We start from the raw sequence: 22,965 nt of genomic DNA on the forward strand, positions 1-22,965 counted from the left end.
CTTTTGCCATAATTACCAGGAGAAAAAGGTTCTCACAGTTTCTTTATGTCATCCCGCAATTAATCAGTGTTATACTATGGTTAGTCACCAAACACCCTTGGCAGAGAAAATTACGTGGGTGCTGACCCTCCTCACTCGCATTCTGCCAGATGTCTCCCACCTCACAGTTGTAGTCCTGCTTCCTTTTAGGATCATGTTTTAAGAGCATTAAAAGTTTCTCTTCTTTCCCGACAGGAACACAGACAGGCAACATCTCCATACAGTGGTGCTTTTCCATGGACAAGGAAATCTAACCTTGATTACTTAGCATTGGATTTTAATTCTGCTTCCCCATCCCCTGTACAGAAGGTATGAGTCATTTGAAAAACCCCACAGCCTCCTCTCTTTTTGTCTGCTGGGAGGAAACCAAGACCGAGAGTTACCACTCTGCTAGCTGCCCCAAGTATCGTGATGAAGCCAGTCGTGTTTCCAGCAGACTGCGCTTGTGGCAGGCTCAAGATTAATATAATAAAAGCGCTGTTAGGGTGCTGACAAGGTGTCCTTAGCGTGACCTATAGGGATGCCATTAACACGAGCTCGGCAGAGGGCACAAGACTGCGCTGGGATGTGCAGCCATGAGGACTTGTGGGCAAGCTTGTTGGTGCTTGCAGGATCTCTGCATGCTCTTTCACTTTCCTCAAGTCTCCACAAACCCTTTCCTGCTAGTTTTTCCCCAAATCTCTTTCCAGTAACAAGTTTACAGCCCGTGATAAATTCACGGGGTAAAGCTGTACCATCTCTTGTAACGTGGCAAAATGTGCATCTTTATTCTTGCATCACCAAAAGCATTTCCATTTCCTTAGCGATGCTGAGAAAATACAGTCCTTGTTCCAAAGAGCTTATAACCTGCCCAGGTGTGGGTAGGTACCACTGCAAAGCAATGAATTGTTGTCGATTTGGGCCGGTTTATGTCTTGTGTATTATCTTTCCCCATCAGCTAATACTTCTGGATGCAAAAGACTCAAATTTCCTAAGATTTCTTATTTAAAACCTCCCTGTAGTTACAATGCAGTTAGGTTATCCCTGCAGCAGGATCACTCGGATGAGAAGAGAATGATTATCTGCATGGAAATAGCCAGAACAGCACGTTTCCCTCGCTCGCTGTGCTGGGCTGAGTGACAGGGTGACAGATGGATAATTATAGCTAAAGCAGGCTGTAAAGCAATGCTTTTGTCAGCGGATGTCACTGTGAGCTTCAAGGTGAAGCGAAGCAATCAAGGAACAAGGGAAAGGGAAAACAGAAAATCAAGCCGAGATTCACTAGCATCCCTTTTCAACCCTAAAATTAATGCGTTGGTTTTTTCCTCTCTCTCCCACAGAAACCTTTTCTCTCTGAGGAGCAGAGAGTGGACTATGTCCAGGTAGATGAACAGAAGACTCAGGCTTTACAGAACACTAAGCAGGAATGGACAGATGAGAGGCAATCGAAAGTCTAAAGGAAGAAGACTTGAGATCCGGAGGATTTTTTTTGGTTTTGCACTGGAACCACAATGTTAATGAAGCAGCTATCACAGTAGAGTTCAAAGGCAGAGAGAGAGTTGTAAGATGCTTACGGTCTGTAGAGGAATGGCATTTTAATGGAAACCTTTGATTTCGGCTGGAAATAGTATGTTGAATGAGTGAGTGGTTCACTGATGATTAAAAGTAATGCATTACCCTTTTTACTGCCCTTACCAGTAAGCTACATGGTACCATTTTCTGGCATGATTCTGCAACGAGTCATACACTTAATGTTAACAAATCCACTACATGTTGCATTAATCTAGTTAGTCCTGCCTTCTTCCTCTGTTGCATAATTCCTAGTTGCTAAAGCTACTTTTTGATATTCTTTCAAATACTGCAGGTGCTCAGAGTGCTTTCATGGCAACGGGCATCTGACAGGTATTGGTGACTAATCAACTAAGGGCTAAAATACTGAAACAATAAAAAGAACTTTTTGAATATATAGTGCTTAAGCAAAGAGAATTTTGGAAAATATTTTTCCCCTGGGTTTAAAAGGTCTGACTGAGCTATTGCTGTCAGAAACTCAAAGCAAGACTGTGTACCAATGGGACTGGAACGCGTGGTCTGACCCTGTGGACGACGGTCATCGTATTAAGCTTCTTCTCTCCGTTGTGGCTTATACTTGTCGCCTTTCTGTCTGATTCCTACTGATGTTTTCTCTCCTGTCTTGAGGAGTGTCTTCGGCGCAGCACAGCTGCTCCTCTAGCAGGAGGCTGCAGGCACGCAGCTCTTGGCTGGCCAAAAAATAGAAAGGGAAGCTGTGAGCCTGTTTCTGCAAGTCTTGGGAGAACTGGCAAAGGATCAAGAATGCTTTCATCTGAACTGCAGAAGAAATACCATTGGAATTGCTGGTAGCAGTCCTCAAACTGATTGTTTCACTAGACCCACCCCCAAAAAAAAAGCGAATTAGGAAGTGCAGCGTGCTCTGAGAGAGGCTAGCAGGCCTGCCAAAATAAAACAACAATACGCTTACGCGGCGTGAGGACCTCTGGGTTCAGGAAGCTTATCTACCTTGGGACTTGTTACAGGCACTATCTCAGGATCACATATGTGTATAGTTTATAACATATTTAACTTTAAAAGCTTGGCTGCAATCTTTATCTTAAGGTGGCATACAGCCACTTGAATCGTGGAAGTACATAGTACCGCTGAGTGACCCACACTGGATTTGATCTTGCCGGCTCTGCTCGTGCAGGTAAGTCCCACTAGCCGTAAGAGGTCTGATCCTGCCCGCGAGGACAGCCAGCCAGGACACTTAACGGAACATTTCCTCTTTGACAGTGCCAAGTCAGTGGCCTCCCTTCACGTGCCTGTTGCTACCATGTTGTATTACTGTAATCTGACATCCCAAAAATGCTGATTTACCAAACAGAGGTCGTAGAAATGTTATTGCAGAACCACTGGCGTTTCAAGGCTCCTACTTACTGTTCCCCGTGCACGCATTCTGCTTCAGCCATTTGGGCACTCTGGGAGGCTGAGAGACGCGGCCGAGTCGCGCGTCCTGCTGGAAGAGGCAGCGCAGCTAACAGAAACACCGTTTTTCTCCTACCTCAAGAGAGCCGAAGCGCTTGCAAATCTCGCTGCTTCTTTAGAGCAAATACAAAGCTGGGGAATCCGTGGCGACCGGGCTCTTAGTGGCTTACCCTGCGAGAACAACGAGGTTCACCAGCGCCTTTATTGACTCTGGGGCAAACTGGGCACCCAGCCCTTCGGGCTTAAAGTGTCCTGGACTAGAGCTGCTTGGAAAAGCGGGATTTATACTGCAGATAGCTGACCTGCTGTTTCCTCCTACTCTGTTCCTCCCCACAAGCTCTAAAATGAAAGTTAATGTTCAAAAAAGTTTTGAAAAGAATTCAGACTTTTCCGTATAAATCTTGTCTGTCTGGTGTGAAATTTGGTTTGTTGAAAACCCAACTGTTTTGTCCTAAAACTGATGTAGGAGCGCTCTGAGCAACTGTGCCCTGGGTGTGGTGTTGCTGCAGGGGAAGTGGGTTTGGGGAGAGGCGGTGCAGATCTGCGCCTCCACAGAGGCGTTAGAGAGAGGTAAGCAAGAAAGGGCCACAGTTACAGAGACATTTGCCTTTTCTGATCAAAAGAATTGCCTTTCTTTCAAGGTGTACAAATAATACATGGCACTGAAAGCTTTTGGTGTGTGCTGCAGTGCTGAAAGAGTGAAAAGCCCAGCTAAGACATGTATTACAATAGGGGACAGAAAACATGGGGCAGGTAAAATTATGCTATGCTGCTGCAGATCCCAAATTGCAGAGCGACGGCATGGCAGCCTCCGATGCAGATTGCGATAGCATACAAATCAGCTCATGTCGGGCTGGAGTGTTTCTTTTCACGCTGTCAGACTCTTCTGAAAAGCACCACATTATTGGAGACAACTGGCTTGCTTGTTGTTCTAGTTTATTGTAAAAAATATTTCAACTTTGACAATCCTGGCTAATGGATCATTTAGAAGTTTAGAAAAGAAAGAGCTCTGTTGGTATTTTTTTTCCCCCTAAAAGGACATAAACGTACAGGTTGGCAGGGGCTGTCCTTGGGTGAGAAGGGCCCCCTTTCAACTTCCACGTGTCCCCTGCTTGTCCCCACTGCTCTCTTATCTTGATCAAATGCTGCTCACTGGTTTCTAACTTTCACTTTTTAACTAAGAGCTACTTTGAGGGTTTACTCAAATTTTTCATTTAAGGTCTGTTTTTACCCGCTGCTCCAGGGTCCGTGCCGTGCATTCTTGTGGAAGCACAACACACGAAACAGGAGCAATTAAAAAACAAACAAAAAAAGTTTTAAAAGCAGAGCAGTCCTCCCCCAAGGCTTTTTGTTTGTTTTAGTCAAATTCCACAATACTCCAAAGAGGGTAATGAGGAGGAGGATGGTGGGAGGACAGCAAAGGCCGAATTTGCTGTGGCCACCCCATCCTTCAGGATTTTGGTGTGAACGGAACCACAGCAGCCCCTGTGAGTCACTCTTTAATTAAGTCTGTTCTTAAATACTGATCGCTTGGCCAAAGAGGAAAGAAAACCTGCGAAAGCACCTGAAAACTGTGTCAGCTTTTGACAACGTCACGTCTGAAAATGCAGCCCGGGCAAAGAGCCCTTGGTGAGTGCTGGCTGCGAGGTCAGCCAGGCACGCTCCCGGTGGCGGCATCTTTTTGCTGCGGGTCTGTTATGTTGTTATTCATATGGATTTCTTTAAAAAAGTATCATGAGAGCTGATGCAGAGGGAGAGGCTCTGCACCTAAATGAGCACGGGGTGGCCAGCGGTCCCTTAGGAAACTCTCGTCTCCTGGGGGAGCTGGCATTGCCCGGCTCAGGACTCGTAGTGCCTTCTCTAGCGCTGCTGGGCTTTCTTGGTTAAAATGGAGAGGAATGCTAAATGAGCAGAAGAGTTTTTGCTTAATTGGAAATGTCGCTATGTGGAGTAGCCAGATGACGCTCGGTTGCAGGACGATGTGGAAAACGAACAAGCTAAATGGTTTCGGTCCTGTGGTTATTGTTAGGGCTGTCAGCTGGATTCCCCCCAGACGGGAGGGAGCTCATCGGGGTCTCTTACTGAAATTGTCTGTGGCCACTGAATGCACAAATAGCCTGCGTCAAATGCCTGCTTGAAATACATCCTAAAGGATCGTAAAGAAATCAGTCTGACCTGAAGTTCTTTCCTGGAGCGAGCGGGATTTCAGTACTCGCTGGGAGTTACACGCATTCCCAAGGTCTGTACTCAGTTTGGCCTCATTCTGCAGACTTTCACTGAGCACGCATTTGAGCAAGGTGTAGCAGGATCCAAGACTTGTTTGCTTTTTGGTCTAAACTGTATTTTCCATTTATAATTCCTTTATTACAGGAGGCAGCATTAAATTCCTTACTGGCAGATAGGAACACTTTACCTGAGAAATGTCAACAGCCGTTTCACTCGAGCCCAGTGTTTTCGACCAGTTAACTTTCGCCAACGATAGCACCCGTTCTCTTCCATGTCACTAATTACATCATAGGTGTTAATTTTGGAGTTGCATTCCTTGAAGTGAGTCAGTGGTTTAGTAATCAAAGACCATCAGATGCTGTGATGAGAACGAAGCACAGGGCAATGCCTTTCCTTTGTTCCCCTGTTCTGCAAAAATTGCTCAGGTTTTAAAAAAAAAAAAAAAAAAAAAAAAAAGCCACCAAAATAGCAGACTTTTGCCATGTCAAAGCCAGAATGTTGTTTTGTTCAAATAAAAAGAAACTTTGGTCTTGTGCAAATGAAGCATTATACCTTTTTTTGTATTTGTAAATCTATGGGGAAGCATTAAACAGTCATCTCTGTTACGAAGGAGTAAGTCACTGATAGAGGGAAGGGGCTTGCCTTCCTGATGTTTCATTGTAATGTTTGTTGTATATATTTGCACATTAGACTGTGTATCTTTTTTTTAATAAATTAATATAAAATGTAGCTGTGATGTTTAATTATTTTGATAAGCGGAAGTGCTCATGGGGAAAACGTCCACATTTTTCCTTTCATGCTTTTTCCAGTTTTTAATCTCCTATTAGGCTGTGACTTGTTCATATAGATTATTTGGATGCAAATTCAAACAAATTTGCAAGCAAATTTCATACGCTTTTGTATCAGGAAAATTACTTGCAGGTGACTTGAGAAACAAAGAACGATGACGTTGCGACCTGGGCTCGTGCCTGCATCCTCCGGGGGCCTGGGCAAGTCGCAGCCCCCCCCGAGCTGTAACCAAGGGGCAGGAAGGGGCCGCGCTTACTGACCGAAGACGTTGTCCACGAGCCCAAATTTGTTCAGCATATGCTCCGGGCTTGGATACAAAGACTAATTGTTATTTAACCTCATCCTTTAATTGCTCTGCGCTGAGGAGCGTGGTTGCTGTTAATGTAATTTCCACACGCGGCGAGCTGGGGACGTGGGATCCTTTCAATACGCGCGTCTCGGGGTTTCGAAGATGAAACGAGGCAGTCCATGGGAGCAGAGCTGAGCAAGCCTGGCTGCTAACAAGCAAGGTAGTTTGGGAAATAGTTTATTTATTGCTTCGGGCAAGTGTCACTTTTGGATCTGCATGCTTTGTAATCCTGGCTGGCTACCCGCCGCGTGAATCGAGGGACTTGTAGCGCTTAGAGAGCCATTGATGGAAACTTGGCTGCGCGACTCAAGCAGCACAGACACGTGTAATTTCGATAAGCCTACGCCTGGGGGCTTGATACAAGGGAGCTGTGTGACATTTTGTGTTCAGTCTTATAGGGAGGGCAGGTCAGATAAATAAAAGGTCAGATAAAGTCTGGCTGCCGGTTCACAGGCTGCTTCCATCTCCTCTGGCGAGCAGAGATGGGAACGGCCCTTTCGGCAAAGTGACCTCCCTCTCCTGCACCAGCTCCCAGACCCTCGGAGGGAAGAAAGCAGCAGAGGTGGTTGTGACGGAGGGTCCCGGCACCCAGAGCATCCCCGCAGGCAGGGACAGCCCGGCTCGTGGGAGCCAGCACCCTCGGAGCTTGCGATCAAGAAATTGGGCTCTGCGAGTAAACTGTGCTGACAGGGAGCAGTACGTGGCTGCGCAATAGTCAGGAAGCTTCTCGCGCCTCTGTGCAAAGTACTTTAGTGATTAGATAATAATAAGGGGAAAAAACCTGATAGCAAAAAGTATGACTGTGTAAGCACTTGGTAGAGGTTAGCCCCTCTAATCACATCCGCAGTTTCAAACCACGTAAAACGCTTCCCAGAAGCAAAAAGCTGCAGAGCAGCCAGCAAGTTACCAAACCCAGGTCATCTTCACAGGGCATCGAACACAAACCCCTCCAAAAAGGCAGAAATTCCCTATCGCCCCAGCGCTTTTTGCCTCTCTGACTCGTTTGGTTAAGAGCGCAATTGCTTTGGTCTTTTTTGGCCTGAGTAGCTCAACAGAGCACTACCTTAAAAGCAGGCGTTCCTGTGGAACCGTGTCCGCGCTGGGGACTGTATCAACGTGAGGATACAGGTCGTGGGCCACTGTGGTCATATCTCATTTCTCTCCAACAGATCTCCAAGAGCTTTGGCGAAGGGACCTGTACTTTATTTCTGATTTTTCATGTGCGTTTTGAGGGACTGTGACTCCCCCGGGGCCGGTGGCAGCAGCAGAGACGACACCTCGGTCTGCGGAGTCTTAGTCCTGCCCTTTCGCCAGCAACTAATGCAGGCTGCCCGCTGCGTTTTGACAGGTCTTAAGATCTGCGTTTCCCCATCAAACAGCATCTAAAGTTCCTCTTCCAGTTGTTCAGGGCAGAGAGTGCAGAGGGACTTTGCTCTACCGGTTATACATATTTATAGGAGCACGCTGGGTGTCAGCAGCACCACGTCCAGCGCTTAAACACAAAGGATGCGTCTTGGAGGAGCCTCAGCCCCTTCCCACCTGGGGACCTGATCCCGAGCCCTGTTGTCATGCAGGAGCGAGCAGGCAGCAACCCAACCTTTCATTCATTGTCCTGTTTTGTTCTACTTTGATATTTGATTTTCCTTTCACATCCGATTTTAGCATAAGCTCGTTGTTATCCAGCCCCAACATGCCCTGCTCTGGCAGCTCGGGGATCTCAGCCTTGGCAAATCCATCACTGTAAGAGCCTGAAAAGCTCTTGCTCTGCTGGTGGGCTCCCACCGAGGGCGTTAAAGCTTAACGCAATTTGCGGGTGGTTCTTGTTGCAGTTTGGTTTGCTTCTTCATTCAGAAATGTTCCGTGCTTTGTCCGGGAGCTCAGCTACTTGGAAGTGCCTCTGACTTATGCCGCTATCTAGAGACGCTGGGTTTTGCTACTGCTGCTGTTATTTCTTAGCTTCTTTGCCCACATGAACAGCACAGAGCAATGTTGAAGACCTACTCTATTTCTCCCCACAAGGAAAAAACCCACCGATCCCTCACATGAAAGCAGCAGTTCTGCCACCCACCCCGGGAAGATGCCGCTCTGCGAGCGCCTCGGCGTTCCCTGGGAAGGCACAGAGGGGTTTGTAGCGTTACGGGATGACGGAAAAGGCAAAACATCAAATGAAGGCAGCGCCGGCGGGTTTCTGCCAGCGCTGGAGGAGATGTCAAAAGGCAAACATAGCTTTCGCCTTTAGGTCTCCAGATCAAAGTTCAGGACGAGCTTTCACTGCGACCTTTTGTACAGCCCGAGAGAGACAATTTCTCTACAGAGAGAAGTGGAGGATTGAGCAATAAAGACTCATAAAATCTCTGAGGTCTCGGTAACTCTTTGGTCTCCCCGTTTAGTATTAACGCAGCTTTTGGGAAGCAGCCAGGCCTGCCAGGCAAAGGGAGCCAAGGTTTCAAACGGGAGTCCAAGTGGGGTTTGGGGTGTTCAAAGAGATGAGATCCCCTTCACCAGCCGGGGTTTCAGAGACGCTGAGCTGCTCCCCTTCACCACTGAAGTGCCTTAGGACGTGCCCGACCAGGGCTACGTTATCCCACCGCGCTGCGCCCTGGTGCGGGCAGCCCCGGGAGGGCTGCAGGGATGGACCAGCCCCCTCCACCTTCTTCCACTGCTGCTTCTCCTGCCAAGCAGCCTGACATCCCACCAAACCCCACAGCGCTGCGCCCAGGCCCCTTGGGGCCCCAAAAATCCGGGCTGGCAGAGGCCGAGAGATTTGTCCTTGGTCACGGGAGCAGGCAGCCCTCCGTCATTCACATCTTGGGGTCTGTTCTTTCAGACCATGAACTATTTATTTCAAAGCACTGAGCAAGCCCGATGTACTGACACTGGCAAATGAAGCTCCCTGCAAAGGGTAAGGGCTTCCCAGCGGAAAATGTATCTGGCCTTTGGTGTATATTTTATCCATGAAGACGAGGTGGTCAGCAGGACAGTAGGCAGGCTGTTTACTGTTCAAAAATAAAAGATGTCATTTTTAAAGGGTTTTTGGAAATAAAAAATGGAAGATTCATCATTTCTTAGGGTTTGACTTCCTCCACAGCTAGTCAGAAATCATCAGGAAATGCCACCGAAGGAAAAGATGTCATTTTTAAAGGGTTTTTGGAAATAAAAAATGGAAGATTCATCATTTCTTAGGGTTTGACTTCCTCCACAGCTAGTCAGAAATCATCAGGAAATGCCACCGAAGGAAATCCGTCCTGTTCTGCCTGGTCAGCACAAGGAATGTGTGCACGCAGAGGAGAACGACGGGGGGGCCTGGCTCCCCCCCAGCCAGAGCCGAGCGGCGCAGCAGAGAGAGCTCGGGAGCAAACTTCCGTGACATGTAAAGTAAAAATGACAGGGAGACAAAATAAAGACGGATTTGCACAATCAGCACATCCAGAATCTGACTTCTGCACAAAATGAAAATTTGAAATAACTCCAGAAATGTCAGTAACGGTTTTTCCATGTTTATATACACCACAAAGGCATCTTTTACCAGCCGTTCACCTCTTCAGACTTTGCTTTTCTCTGAACAGCTCTGACTGTTAAGTGATGCACGAGGCTCATCAAATAGCTTTATTTCTATTGCAGGCTTGCCCGTTCCCCCCTGCTCCCCTCACCAGTGACCACACCGGTACTCCCTCCGCAACCTGCAGCTGGGCTGGCTCAAAAAGCGTTTGAATGCCGTTATTTCCCTCCAGCCTCTCTGGATCGAGTTGGGGGAAAGGGATGGTTTGGTGTGACTCCATCAGGTATGGTGACCTATACACTTGTGGCTGCAAAAATGGAGACAACTAAGGGAAAGCACCTTTTTTTTTTTTTCTGTTGGCAGTGTAATGTTAATCCTCCTAATGAACTCTTGCTAACTCTGCTCACCACAGTTGTTCCTTGAAAAAGTAGAGGGAGGAGCCAGAATGGCTGGTCTGTACTGGGAGGAGGCGAGAGAGAGACACGTGCGGGAGTTTGGAGCAAAAAGAGCAGCTGTATCCGTGAGGTTTGTTTCAATCCTGCAGATGAGGCACTGCATAGAAAAGGATACGGTGAACAACCCGAAATTCAGTTTTAGAGGCAAGTACAAAGTCCACATCTTTTCTAGAAAGAGCTGTTCCTGCTCAGAACAGTATATCTCTGTTGCATCCTTCTATAGCAGTGAGGAAAACACGCCGGGTAAGGCAAAGCGCCCTTCCTTAGCTCTCCACATCGCTCGTCAGCTCTCCGGCCTGTGCTTCTGCGGAGGAGGCAGACGCAGTCAGGCTCACCCTCTTCAGCGTCCCAGCGAGCAGAGCCCGACCCGCGCCCGCACGTCCCCAAACCGCTGCAAGCCAGATAAGGAGAATAACCTTCACGGGCAGAAAAGCAGATGCGTCCCAGCCCTGCAGATACCGTACCCAAAGGGTCTACGAGCACACAGAGGAAACGGCTCCGAATCGTGTCTCATGTTTATCGGGGTTATTTTTCCTACGGGTGCCTTTGATCCCACTTCCCAGGGAAGCAGCAGGTCCAAGGGGCTCCGTGGCACCAGGAAACCCTCGAGGTCCTTCTGCTGGGGAAAGGCTCAGCAGATCCAACCGTGCGGCAGCACGGAGCCCGTGCCCGGCTGTTGGGACAGCTCTGTGTGCCCACCAGCTCTCGGTACGGAGCATTGGCTTTGTTTGTAAGCTATCACCGTAGCTCAAAAGCCCTGTGCAAGCTCCTTTTGCTGCATGGATCAAGAGGAAAACACACCCAGCTGCTTGCACCTTCTCCTTTCCTAAGTACCCAGGGGAGAGTCTCAGCCTCATACCTGGGGGAGGGAAACCTGCAGCCTCAGGAGGAGGCAGAAAAAATCACGCTCAGCTGGAAGTTTTGCCTACAAATAGTGTATCTTAGCAGCAGTCGGGGCGTGCTTTCTCAATATCCTCCATGCAATTAGGAACGGTCAGAAAAGACGTAAAAGTCGGATTTCCCTGATAACTCTGACGCTTGTACCGCAGCCAAGCGGAGTCCTCTGCCTGGAAAACATTGACGCAAAGGCTTCCCGGTGCTGCGGAGCAGCGGTCAGCGTGAGATGGGATCAGTAACTCCAACCCAGGGTTGAGCAACCTGTTTGCCAAACCACGATCTCTAACTACTTCCCGGTTGGTGCTTGCTTCCCCTCCGCCCCAGCCATCACGGTACAAAGGGCCAAAGTCAGGGCGAGGCGGGGAGAAACCCAGCGAGAAAAGCCACTAGGCACAGGGGGAGACGGTGTTGGGCAAAAGCAAGCCCTACCCTGCTGTGCCCAACACCCAGCTGCTGCTTCCACAGGGAAATCACAGCCCGGGAGCCTCCAGCACGTTGAAGCACACTTTTGCAGGAGGTCGGCAGAAGCTCTGGGACGTGCACGAGGCACCCAAAGATGTGTGTAGCTGAGTAGGTGGGAGCTCAGGGGAATACAGCTGCCACATCCCAAAACATGACCTTTTATTTTGGCTTGGAAAGCATGCAAATAGCTGTCCTTCAAAAGGTCCAGAACCTCTTCTGATCTGCTGGTCACATCGAGCGTGGCCCCACGGCCCCAAACAGGAAGGAGGAAAAAAGGGAAACTACTTTGGTGAAAGAAGGCGCTCAGCACTGGCGAACAGCCCCCATAAAGACTTTCAGTTGTCATGGGATCTACTTTGTGCCGTGATTGCTTTTTTCTTTTTTTTTACTAACCAGCCTCAGGAAATATCACAAGGCAAAGCCAGAGGGGAGAGCCAAGATCTGGGGGCCACAGGTAACGAGAGGAGAGGAGAGGAGAGGAGAGGAGAGGAGAGGAGAGGAGAGGAGAGGAGAGGAGAGGAGAGGAGAGGAGAGGAGAGGAGAGGAGAGGAGAGGAGAGGAGAGGAGAGGAGAGGAGAGGAGAGGAGAGGAGAGGAGAGGAGAGGAGAGGAGAGGAGAGGAGAGGAGAGAGGAGGAACCACCATCGCTGCCTCCTTAAAGGCTGATCTTCCACCTCGACTTGTGAAACCTTTCAAGGGGAAGTGGTTGATCTCGAGATGTTGTTTGGAGTCATTTTCATGGAAATCTCCAAATAGCTGCTACGCCTTAGTGCTGAAGAGGACATTTTTTAGAAACGTAAACAAGATGCTGTTGCCACAGACCCCATTTTGTCGAGGATGGTACAGAAAGTGGATGAAGTTCAGCTGGATTCCTCCCACTCCCTTTTGCTCACTTTTGCACCCGCCTGCGGCAGAGGGACCCGAGCCCAGCAGTAACTCCCGCAGCCTAGCGCAAAGCAGGGGGGAAAGCCAGGGCTCAGACCCTCACGTCAAAGCAATTCACTTGGATTTCTTTTCGCAAAAGGGCATTTTTCATCAACTCATGGCTAATGAAACCAGTCCAAGTGCTGTTTTGGCTGATGCTAAATTGACAAGAAGTCGCTGCCCGTAGTTGCCCATTCCCAGCCCCGGCAGTGTCCTCTGCCGAGGTCCACGAGGTCCGGCCCGCTTCTGCCAACACCGAATAACCCGGCTCTTGGATTTACCAAAGTAACTGGGGATTTCTGATGTGGGTGGTTCTTCTCTAACACCAAGTTGGACACGTAGGAGAGAGCTCAAGGCCGGCCGCTGGGCAGGGCCCTCCTCCTCCTCCCCGGGACGCTGCCCCGTGCCTCGTGCTGCCGGGCGCCTTCCCCACGTGCTTGTTCTTCACTTCACAACCCATCAGAAAAAAACTTCCAACCCCGAGGGGCTGCCAGTGAAATAGGATGTACTGGAATTAAGAAAAAAACACACCTATATCTGTATAAAAACTATTTATATCTATACAGTGTGTGTGTATATATAGCTTGAGGACCTATATATGTATATGTTCTTGAGAAGCACAAGGCAGCTGTCTCTCGCACTGGGACTCAGAGGTGTGCGGGGGCCGGCCTGGAGCTGCCCCGTTCCTGCAGGGAGACGGGAGTTTCTATTTTGGTTTCCGCCTCGCCGGCCGGTGCCTGTTCCGCTGCGTCTGTGTGCGCCCGAACCCGGGAGGCTGCGCACAGCAGCGGCTCCGTGCTGACAGCACGGGCGGGCTGGGGAAGGGGAGAGGAAAAGGCTTGTTTTCCCTGTCACCTCCAGGGTGACAGCCCAGGCAGGGCTGCTCGGTGGCAGATGTGACCTCCACCGGCAGCGTGGGCTGTGACGGGGATGCTGCAAAACACCCCCGGCCGTGGTGACTTCTGTTTTCAGCTGCACAGGGAGGGACAAAAAACAACTTTCTATTTTGATATTTTGAGGGTTTTGCTATTGGGAACGTGGCCTCGCGCGCTCTCAGTGTCTTGCAGGTCTGAGCCCGTGTTGCGACTCCGGGCGTTGGGGTTCAACAGCCGGTTCAAAGCTGGCAGTGCGGCCTCCAGCCGCGTCACTACAGCCCTGCCGAAATCCCCGGTGCCACAGGTGGGTCCCCAAGGGCAGAATCGGCCCCGCTCTCTGCAGACCCTTTATGTAGACCCATATCACTTCTTTGGCAGATTAAGGTGAGCTATGGGTTACAGACGTCGGCAGTCGTGCCACCCATAACAATTTTACTTCTGTTCCCTAACCGGGTCAGTAGATGACAGCGGCCAGACTTCACTCATACCCGCTCACACGTTGCCCGTGGGATTTACTGCAATATTGGTCGTCAGTTCTGGTTTGCCAGAAGTGGGTCCCAATGTACCGGTCGCTGCTGCGCTGGGATGGGAGCGACGGCACTGACCCTGCGGCTCCTTACCGCGGGCAGCGCGGGTGCCGCCATCCCAGCGCTCGGGCGTGTGGTGGCACGGAGGTGCGAGCGCCGGATGAGCTGGAAACACAGGTTGGCCTCGCTACGAGTACCTCCCCTCCGGTGCCCCAGACTCTTGTCCCCGGGAGATAACGCAGCCCGCGGTATCTGGCTGTGCCCAGGCGCAGGGCTGCTCTGCTCGTGGGTGCAGGAACCGCACGGTGCGACCCCGCCGACACCCAGCAGCTATAGGGCAGAGGGGCTCTGGGCCACGCCGCGGCCGTCTGCTCCTGGGCTCTGCTTCCCAGCACTATCACTTTTGCACGCAAGAGGCTTTGCACTCCCTATTCTTGTTATTTTTACCTCTTTGTACCTTCTGCAGCGGGCAGACAGCCGTCCATGTTAATGCAGCTGTTGTCACCCTGTGCCGCGTGGACTTCTGTGGTCGTTGGCGGGTTCCCCAGTCACCCGGGAGGGTGGTGTTCCCGGGCGCCAGACACAGCGATACCCATCACCCCGGGAACGCAGCGCCCGTTGCAGCTAATCTCGTCGCAGGCCGAGGTTGGTCCGTTGCCCCCGACTCCCGGCCCGTGACCCGCTGCCTGTTGGAGCCGGCCCTCGACCTGCCCCGGTCCAGCGGCGAGCGTCACCGCCGTGAAGGACGGCTCGACCGACGGTGCCTGCGATAAGCACCCACCCACGGCTGCCCGGCAGCCTCTGCAGTCCTCCTGCAGCCCCACGGCCTTCTCAGCCGCCACGCGGGGCAGAAAGCCATGCTGTTTGCTTTGTGAGCTCGGGAGCTTCAACCCACAGGCGACCCTGCTGCGGCTGTGCCCGTGCCGGCTGCTCTCGAGCGGGGTTTTGCTGCTCCCCGCAACGCGGGGACACCGCGGCTTTCCTGGGAGTGAAAGAGGGGCCTTAGGGACCACGAGACTCAACCAGCCGGAGTTTTCCATCACCTCCTCTGGCGCATGTTCTGCCGGCCGCAGGGACGCCTGCAGATGAGCATCCCCCCTTTGCACAGCACCGCGGAGCCCAGTTCCCTGCAGCACCTACGAGAGCGTCGCCCTGTCACACCGACCCCACCGCCGTGTGAGGAGCAGGGACTTCATCCAGCAGTTCGCAACTGGGTGTGCTTGCGTATAAAATCACATACATGCGTTCAGCGGATAAAAATGCTGTCAGAAGTGGGGATGCATTACCGTTCCATTTCCATTCGCGCTGATTAATTTTATAGACAGAAGGGGAACTCTTGCAAAAACAGGACTGCAACTGCGGTGTGACGTTTAACGGCATAGGGGTGCTGAGATGTATAGTAAGACGTGACGGTGTTTAACAGGCACGATGCTGTAGCTGGAGAAAACAGCAAGCGGCTTTTCAGCACACCAATCTCTGTCATTGCCTGCACACTCCTTTAGCCTGCACAATTTTAATATGTCAAAATAAAACCGGAGCCAAAGCACCTGATTGTACTGCAAAAGCTGAGGCGTAACTGGCCGTAGTTAAGAGGTAAAGTAGTAGCATTGTGAACAGCGAATGAAAGCTTTAGTTTTAACTTATCACAGCGAAAGGTAAAATAAACCCAGGCTTGCTGAGAGCGAGACGTGCGCGTGGGCTCGTGCTGTTAACATGCACATGTTTCACACTTTGGAAGTGCGTGTAAAAATCAACCGCGGGGCCTTCAGCAGCCAGAGCAACCGTGTGCCGGCTGCCTAGGGAGCACGGGGCGCTGGGCTAACCCCCCCAAAACGCTCCCATCCGGTAGAAAAGAACAGATGTGGTGGAAGAAGCGTCGCTCTGTAATCCCCTAAAACCACCTCACAGAGGAGCAAACAGCTCCTCTCTCCCCTGCGCCGGCCCCGAGGCCTTGCCATCGTCAGCTGTCTAATTAATTTGTTGTTGCTCTCCTTGGCTTTTCTCCAGCGCAATCAAAAGCAGGACCCGGCTTCCTGAGCCCCGGCCCGCCTGACGCCGTTATCGCCCGGCCGGGTGACGCTCCCGAGGCTGACAGCACGCGCTCTCCAGTGACCTCATCTCGTCTCCAGCACGCAGACGAGTGGCAGTACCCCTCTGTTCTGCACGGCCACGCACCCCAGGCAGCCTCCGCTCCCCCCGCCCCTACAACAAGGACCCACAAAAAACCCCCAGAGGGGTTCGTGCAGGTTATTTGCCAATATTTTTTTCCTCCCAGGCAAAGCAAAGCATCACCTCCATAGCGATGCTAGTTAGCGAAACCAGCTATTTTACTGCTGATGTTTTGTACGCCCATTCTGACCTCCGGGATGACAACAAAAAGAAGGCAAGAGCCCAGAAAGGAATGTGGCACTGTCTGCTTGGCCGACTTTCTAAAAATACCGTGCACGGCTCTGTCATCTGCACGGTAGGCATGGCAGCGTCTCCCGTCCCTGCCGGGCTGATGGGATCTGATTTTTCAACTTGTTCTCCTGTAAGGTCACGCTCCGTCTGACCCCTCCTCAGTAATTCTTGAACCCGCTGCCTACCTTACTCTCAAAGGAGTGAATGTCTGGAAAATATTAAGGTCTTGCAAATTTTGTGAGAACAGGTAATGAGGCTGAGAAAAGAGAGAGGCAACAGAATGAATTAAACCCTGGGAAAAACCTTAATGGGAGTCCGCGCCTTATTAGACAGCAGAAAATCCACTCTTTAGCTAAGGTTTCTCTCTCATGTGGATTTGCTGGTGTTTAATGACGCGTGAACTCGCATTAAAGCTTTTCCTGTGGTTAGGACAGTCACAATGTGTGGCTTCTCTGATGTCTTATAAGCAACAGAGTTGTGCTGCAGCCTTGGAGAACTCGGTCTGTCAGTCCCCAGGCACAAACCACAGAAAGTTATTTACTAGTTTGTCTTAGTTCTGTGACACATGGAGCTGCTTGTCAGATCCAGCATTTTCCTGTAAAAACAGACAAAAGGACAAGAGCGAAAGGCAGGCTGTGTAATGGCAGGAGCCCTCCCGTGCCATGCCATGCCATCCCATGCCACACCATGCCATCCCACGCCATGCCATCCCATCCCATCCCATGCCATCCCATCCCATCCCATCCCATCCTGTGCCATCCCATGCCACGCCATGCCATCCCATCCCATCCCATGCCATGCCATGCCATGCCATGCCATCCCATCCTGTGCCATCCCATGCCATCCCATCCCACAGCACCCATGCGGCACCACCTTGGGCTCCTTCCCACGCCATGACCAGCCCCTCATCTGTCTCTAGATGTTCTCAGCTACCTCTGTGAACACCCCAGTATTGGTTAAATTCTTACTATTGCCTGTATCTTGATTGGGTTCATTTCAGCCTGTATTAAAAAATTAATCTTGTATAAAAAATTCCATCTCCTGGATGGTTTTGACTCCACTGTGTTTCAATGGCATTGATTTAGTGCTTGTTCCAGCAGCAACAACAGGGAATTCAAATAAGCATTTCAGTTTCAAAACATATGTAACTCTTTACCATTTACATCTACTTCCATTTCTCCTTTCAGGATCAGCTTTTCAGAGGTTTGTGAGCACCTAGTAACACCGTGAGATGCCTCGAGGGCATTTCACAAGTGCCTTAGCTCGTTTGTCTACATCTTTTAGGTTTTTTTTAATTTTATTTTGCAAGTCTAGATAAAAGGTATGTGCTGGTTTGCCCTTCTCTTCTGTTTCACTGATGCACTCAAGGAATTTTATATGTTTTGAGACAGAAGATTTTCCTTTATAGACTTCTGCGGCTTTATTAATTCATGCTTAGCCAAATGTCTCGTGTTTATTGTCACTTTTTGTTCCCATTCATTTACTGGGTATGAAACTAATGCCCCCTGGGCTGTAATTTCCAGGACTGCTTGAAAGCCAATTTTAATATGAGATAGTTATACGTTTGTGGAGGCTGCGGTGCTGGCTCCTTCCCCACTGCCACGGCGCAGCCCCCACCCCAAATCCTTCTTCCAAAAACCAGGTAAGCTCCTCTTCCTTGGCGGGGGCGGAAACATCACGGATCCTCTTCAGTCCACAATTTGTATAATTTGATTAGGCTGATGATTTTAGCTTTCTTGGTTCTCCAGGGTTATTGAGTCCGTGATTAAAATGATCAGCGTTAGAGCAGGGAACGGCTCTCCTGGTCCTGACCGAGGGTCCTCCAAGCTTCAAATCCAACCTCTAAGCACAGCCAGAAAGCAAACAGGCACCCAAAATGCTGCCATCACTGGCCAAAATAAAAATCCTCCATCTACAGATTGCTTTAAAGCACAAATTGCATTTCTGCCCCTTTCTCTCCTGCTCTGAGGGGCAACGTGGATTGCTCTGCTCTGAAAACTGGACTTTTTCAAACCGGGTGGCCAAGCGTGGTTCGCAGACAAACCATAGAACCATAGAATCATAGAATCTTTAAGGTTGGAAAAGACCTCCAAGATCATCAAGTCCAACCGTCAACCCACCACCACCACGTGTACTAAACCATGTCCCAAAGTGCCACGTCTACATGTTTTCTGAACACCTCCAGGGATGGTGACTCCACCACTTCCCTGGGCAGCCTGTTCCAATGCCTGACCACTCCTTTGGCGAAGAAATTTTTCCTAATATCCAATCTAAATCTCCCCTGACACAAATTGAGGCCATTTCCTCTTGTCCTTTCGCTAGTTACTTGGGAGAAGAGACCAACACCCATCTCACCACAACCTCCTTTCAGGTAGCTGTAGAGAGCGATCAGGTCTCCCCTCAGCCTCCTCTTCTCCAGGCTAAACACCCCCAGTTCCCTCAGCCGCTCCTCATCAGACTTGTGCTCCAGACCCTTCACCAGCTTCGTTGTCCTTCTCTGGACACGCTCCAGGCTCTGCTCTCCTGCTCGGAGAGGTTTCCAGAACATCCCTGGTGATGGCCAGCACAGCCAAATGAGTCCCAGGCTGCAGCACCTGCACGACACCCTTGTCTTAGCACCCCAAAAAGCCCCTTGCACAGAGGCACCCTGAAATGAGTGCCGAGGTGATGGAAACAGAACGGGTTAAGACATTGGTCAGCTGTCCGCGCAAACCCTCTGAACGGTTTGGGGCAGGCCTGGCCGTGTCCTTTTCTCAGATGACAACTACGCTTCGTTAAGTGTCTGCTAACGCCGGCAGTGACTGTCCGTATCGAAACCGCTCACGTGTATGTACAGACACGCACGCGCACGTACAGGGTTCTGGCAAATAAACGAGACTCGTCCTGGGATAGTCCCAAAGCCGAAACAGAGCTCTGCCCCCCCCCGCCCTCCTTAAACCAAGACTAATTTTCCAAGCCTAAACTTCAGATCCTGAACTCGTATGAGATTCCTCAGCCAGCTCCTGCTTTTCAAAACCCTTCTTAAACTCATAAAGTAACAGACCAAACTGAGACAGGTTAAGGTAATTATATTACACCAATTACATCATATTGTAGTATTTATTTTGTTTTCTCCTTCAAAAAAATACTGAAATGTACCGTCAAGCGGAGAAGTCAAAGAAAGGGGACTTTCATGAACCCTGGTTAAATGCTCAGCAGTAAGAATCAGACCGAAACTCTTTCACAAGGAAGTACTTCAGAAATAATACAGAAATATTCTCAAATATGTCATCACTGACAGCAGTACACCTGCAGGGAATACGGTCGGTCTAAGGGCAGGAACGGCAGCCAGCTGCTCGCCGCGGGATCTGCGGGGCTCCTGCCTTTCTGCCTCCCGGCCCTTTTGCAGCTGTGGCATAACTCCAGATTGTTTCTTCCTTCCCCTTCTTTCTTTTCCTCTTTCTTTTCTCCCTTCTCTATAGAGTCAGCATTTTAAAAGTTCACCCTTCGCCAGCGGTTTGAGAGGCAGAAGCTGGAGACGGCTGGGAGGCAGAGGGCTCCCCACTTTCACCGGTCATACCCTTGCGCGTCAGACATACAAATATAGAGATTTCATGTCTGCAGGGCACTTGGAAAAGCGGCTTAAAAGCCCCGGGGGATTGTGTCTGATTTTGTGCATCTCGTGAGCTCCAAACCCAGCCCCGAAGCAAACCTGATCGCAGCTCGGGGTCTCTTGATCGTCCTGGAGGAAAGGGCTTTATCTGGGAGCAATAGAGGATGAGTCTAGCCGGGCTTACGGCGTTCGCAGCCCCTCGCGCTGCACCCCCGCGCGGAGCTGAATGTCGTTCCTGGGTGCGGGAGCGGGCTGGGGTGGCACAGAGACCGTTCTGGAAGAGCTGCAAGGTCCTCTCGGCATTGCCTCTCCGGCCGTGCAGTGTCTTCTGGTGCCAAGCTTTTCCATGGAGCGAAGTCTCGGCTTTCTGAGCATCGGCCTGATTTCTGGAAGCAGAAATCCCCCCTCCTTTATCCCACAGACCACACCAGACACTAGACTACACGGAGAAAATGTAATAAGAAAGTGCTGATAAAGTTCATTAAATATTTTTACAGCGGGTTTTTTTATTTCTTACTTGTTCCTTATGATGCATAATATCAGTCATAAAACTTCTCGGAACAACAAATGGCACAATTTTTGTGTTAGGCACAATTTTTGTGTTAAGCACAATACACAGGCAGGCAGCTGCAGATGTGATTTTTTCTAAATTTCCTCCGACCGCTTTCTCTCTTGCCCTTTTCAGGCCAGATTTGTCACTCTCTACATTTCAGAAACTTTACTGATGTCAATGAACCATAAAGGTAAGAATCTGTTCCAGATTCACACAAAAATAAGCAAGCTCCATTTAAAAAAGGATCCTTTATAGTTTATTCTCCCAGCAAACTTTTCTTCTTCCCCCATCTCTTTCGTGATTCTTCTCTGTATGTCTCTTCTGTCCTTCCAACAGAACGTGAGCCGTGAACTCCACTCCTCGGTACTCATCTTCCTTTGCATCTTCACTTTTTTTCCTTGTTTCATTATTTTTACACTAGTTTTCTCTTATTCTTTTAAAGAGCTGCTTATTCAGGCCTGTGTCTCCCTGGAATTCTCTCTGATCCTGCCCTAAAAACCCAACTCAGACCTTACGCCGAGTCCGAGTTTCAGCCCAGCAGTCTCCAATGCCAGACTCATGATCTGATTTTTCTGTATTTTGCGGTTATCTAAGGTTTGGATGAATTTAGCTGTAGAGAGTCCCAGTTCTGGAGCTATATTTCTTATCCACATTTTACAGCTCAGACAACTTGGAGACGTACAGATCTTTAGAAGAGCCTGGCAGAACACGGTACCCGTAAATCCAAGTTGCACAACAGTGTGGGGGGTTTCTCTCATGTCTCTGCTGAGTTAAAAATTGGGCTTAGCTCTGCTGAGGTAAGAATTAGCACTGAAAATCGTTCCAGTTTTAGGCTTTTTAGATGATGCTCATGTCTCATTTCTCTCCCAAAAACCTTCGCATCCAGTAGCCAATTTGAGCCACATCTGAGAGCAGCAAAGCTCCCCAAGACACTCTGCTTTGGCAAAAGGGATGGAAAACGGGGAGCCAGGCAGAAAGGGCTCTCGGTGTCCCTGCAGGGAGAAAGCCTGGGGCTGGGGTTCACCTCTTCTCGGGGACTGGGGTGCAGGAAATCAGCCCCCAGCCCCCCCGTCGCAGCACCCGGGAAACCTGGCTCCGCCGCCGCCGCTCGCAGAGCTGCGTTTCCTTCCCTTGCGGGCAGCCGCGGAAGCGACGTGTTTCTCAGACACCTCAGTGTCCTGGCCTGCGTGAGAAGCAGCTTCGCTTACAGCTCACCCCTCCGTAGAGACACCTGACCGTCCACCAGGGAAAAAAGCTAACGACTACAGTTTAACTCTCCCAGGTTTAAACTGGGATTGAATAAGTCTGATTAAATTTGGAGGTTTATAACTTTTATATAACAATCACAGTATTTAGAAAAAAAAAAAAAATTAGTAGTGATTTTTATCTCACCTCTAACTAGCAAAACAACAGCCACCGGTAAGGTAGGTTCGGCAATATTTTGGATTCGGCGCTGTTGAGCAGATGGTATTTATTGACAAACCTGCTGCTAAACTGTTTGCATTCCCGGGGCCGTAGGTGCAGCCAGCCTGCTCGCTACTCATTACTAAAATACTCATTTCCCTGGAAAACCATCTGTGTCAGTCATGGCAGAAGCCCAGAAACGTCCCTCCGCCACCACCTCCCCAGCACTATTTATACGCGTCCGTGCCTGGGATATGTTTCCCGTCTCCTTTCTGAAGCCCTCATCACCTCACCCTGCAGTAAACACAGGGCAGCAAGACGAATGAAGCGTAAATTGTACGTATCGTGTCCAGTTTTTCATCCTTACAAACACAAACTAAAGTCCAGAGGTGCAGGAGGGTGGCTTAGAGCAAGACTCGCTAATGGAGCGACCTGAGCTGCGTTGTATAACGTGCTGCTTTCACGTGAAAGGGATGAAGGAGAGGGAGACTGTAAGGAGTATTACAAAGAGGTACCGATGCGGTGTGAACGCAAGACCTGCCAGCTACCTCGCGTAAGATGTGCTGTCCTTCTGGCTGTAGTCTGCACCACAGAGGCAGCGCCCAGCAGACGGGCTCGGATAGCTCCTGCAGAAACACGCCAACCCTCGGCTCGCTCGGCCGTGCTGCAGGGAGAAACGCCAGCCCCAAAAACGTCGACGCTTCCTTGTCTCCTTGGGACCAACGACGCGTTTGGCAGCGGGGAGCTGAGGGAGAGGTGGGTAAGGTATCGCTCCATCACTCCCTAGAAGCTGTTTACATACCTCTCAATTAAATTTCTATGCAACAATTTGCGTAGCTAATTGTGCATCTTTCGTGGTGTCGTGGCACAACCCTCTGTAAATACAGCTTTAATTTAGGATGATGAACGCACCTTGCCGCTCCACCCTAGGGGGTGGTAGCTTGTACTTCTTTGTCCTTATCTGCTTCCAAAAGTGCAGAATTTCACCCAGACACACTC

The 22,965-nt window shown here is 50.1% G+C and overlaps 1 protein-coding gene across 6 annotated transcripts in view; it reads left to right on the forward strand.

The window, feature by feature from the left end:
- The window catches only part of GAB3 (GRB2 associated binding protein 3), an 82,614-nt gene extending 76,650 nt beyond the window's left edge, over nucleotides 1-5,964 (forward strand). For 4 of the 6 annotated variants that reach the window (XM_075763604.1, XM_010302786.2, XM_075763601.1 and 1 more), the window contains 2 exons: nucleotides 235-348; nucleotides 1,359-5,964. In XM_075763604.1, the coding sequence (XP_075619719.1) occupies nucleotides 235-348; nucleotides 1,359-1,475 (231 nt within the window). In that variant the 3' untranslated portion in view covers nucleotides 1,476-5,964. The remainder of the gene's footprint in view (nucleotides 1-234; nucleotides 349-1,358) is intronic. The other 2 variants (XR_012837302.1, XM_075763603.1) reach the window with 2 other exon arrangements.
- Nucleotides 5,965-22,965: the final 17,001 nt, after the last annotated feature.

The sequence above is a fragment of the Balearica regulorum genome, chromosome 11 (assembly GCF_011004875.1).
Source record: "Balearica regulorum gibbericeps isolate bBalReg1 chromosome 11, bBalReg1.pri, whole genome shotgun sequence".
NCBI lineage: Eukaryota > Metazoa > Chordata > Aves > Gruiformes > Gruidae > Balearica > Balearica regulorum.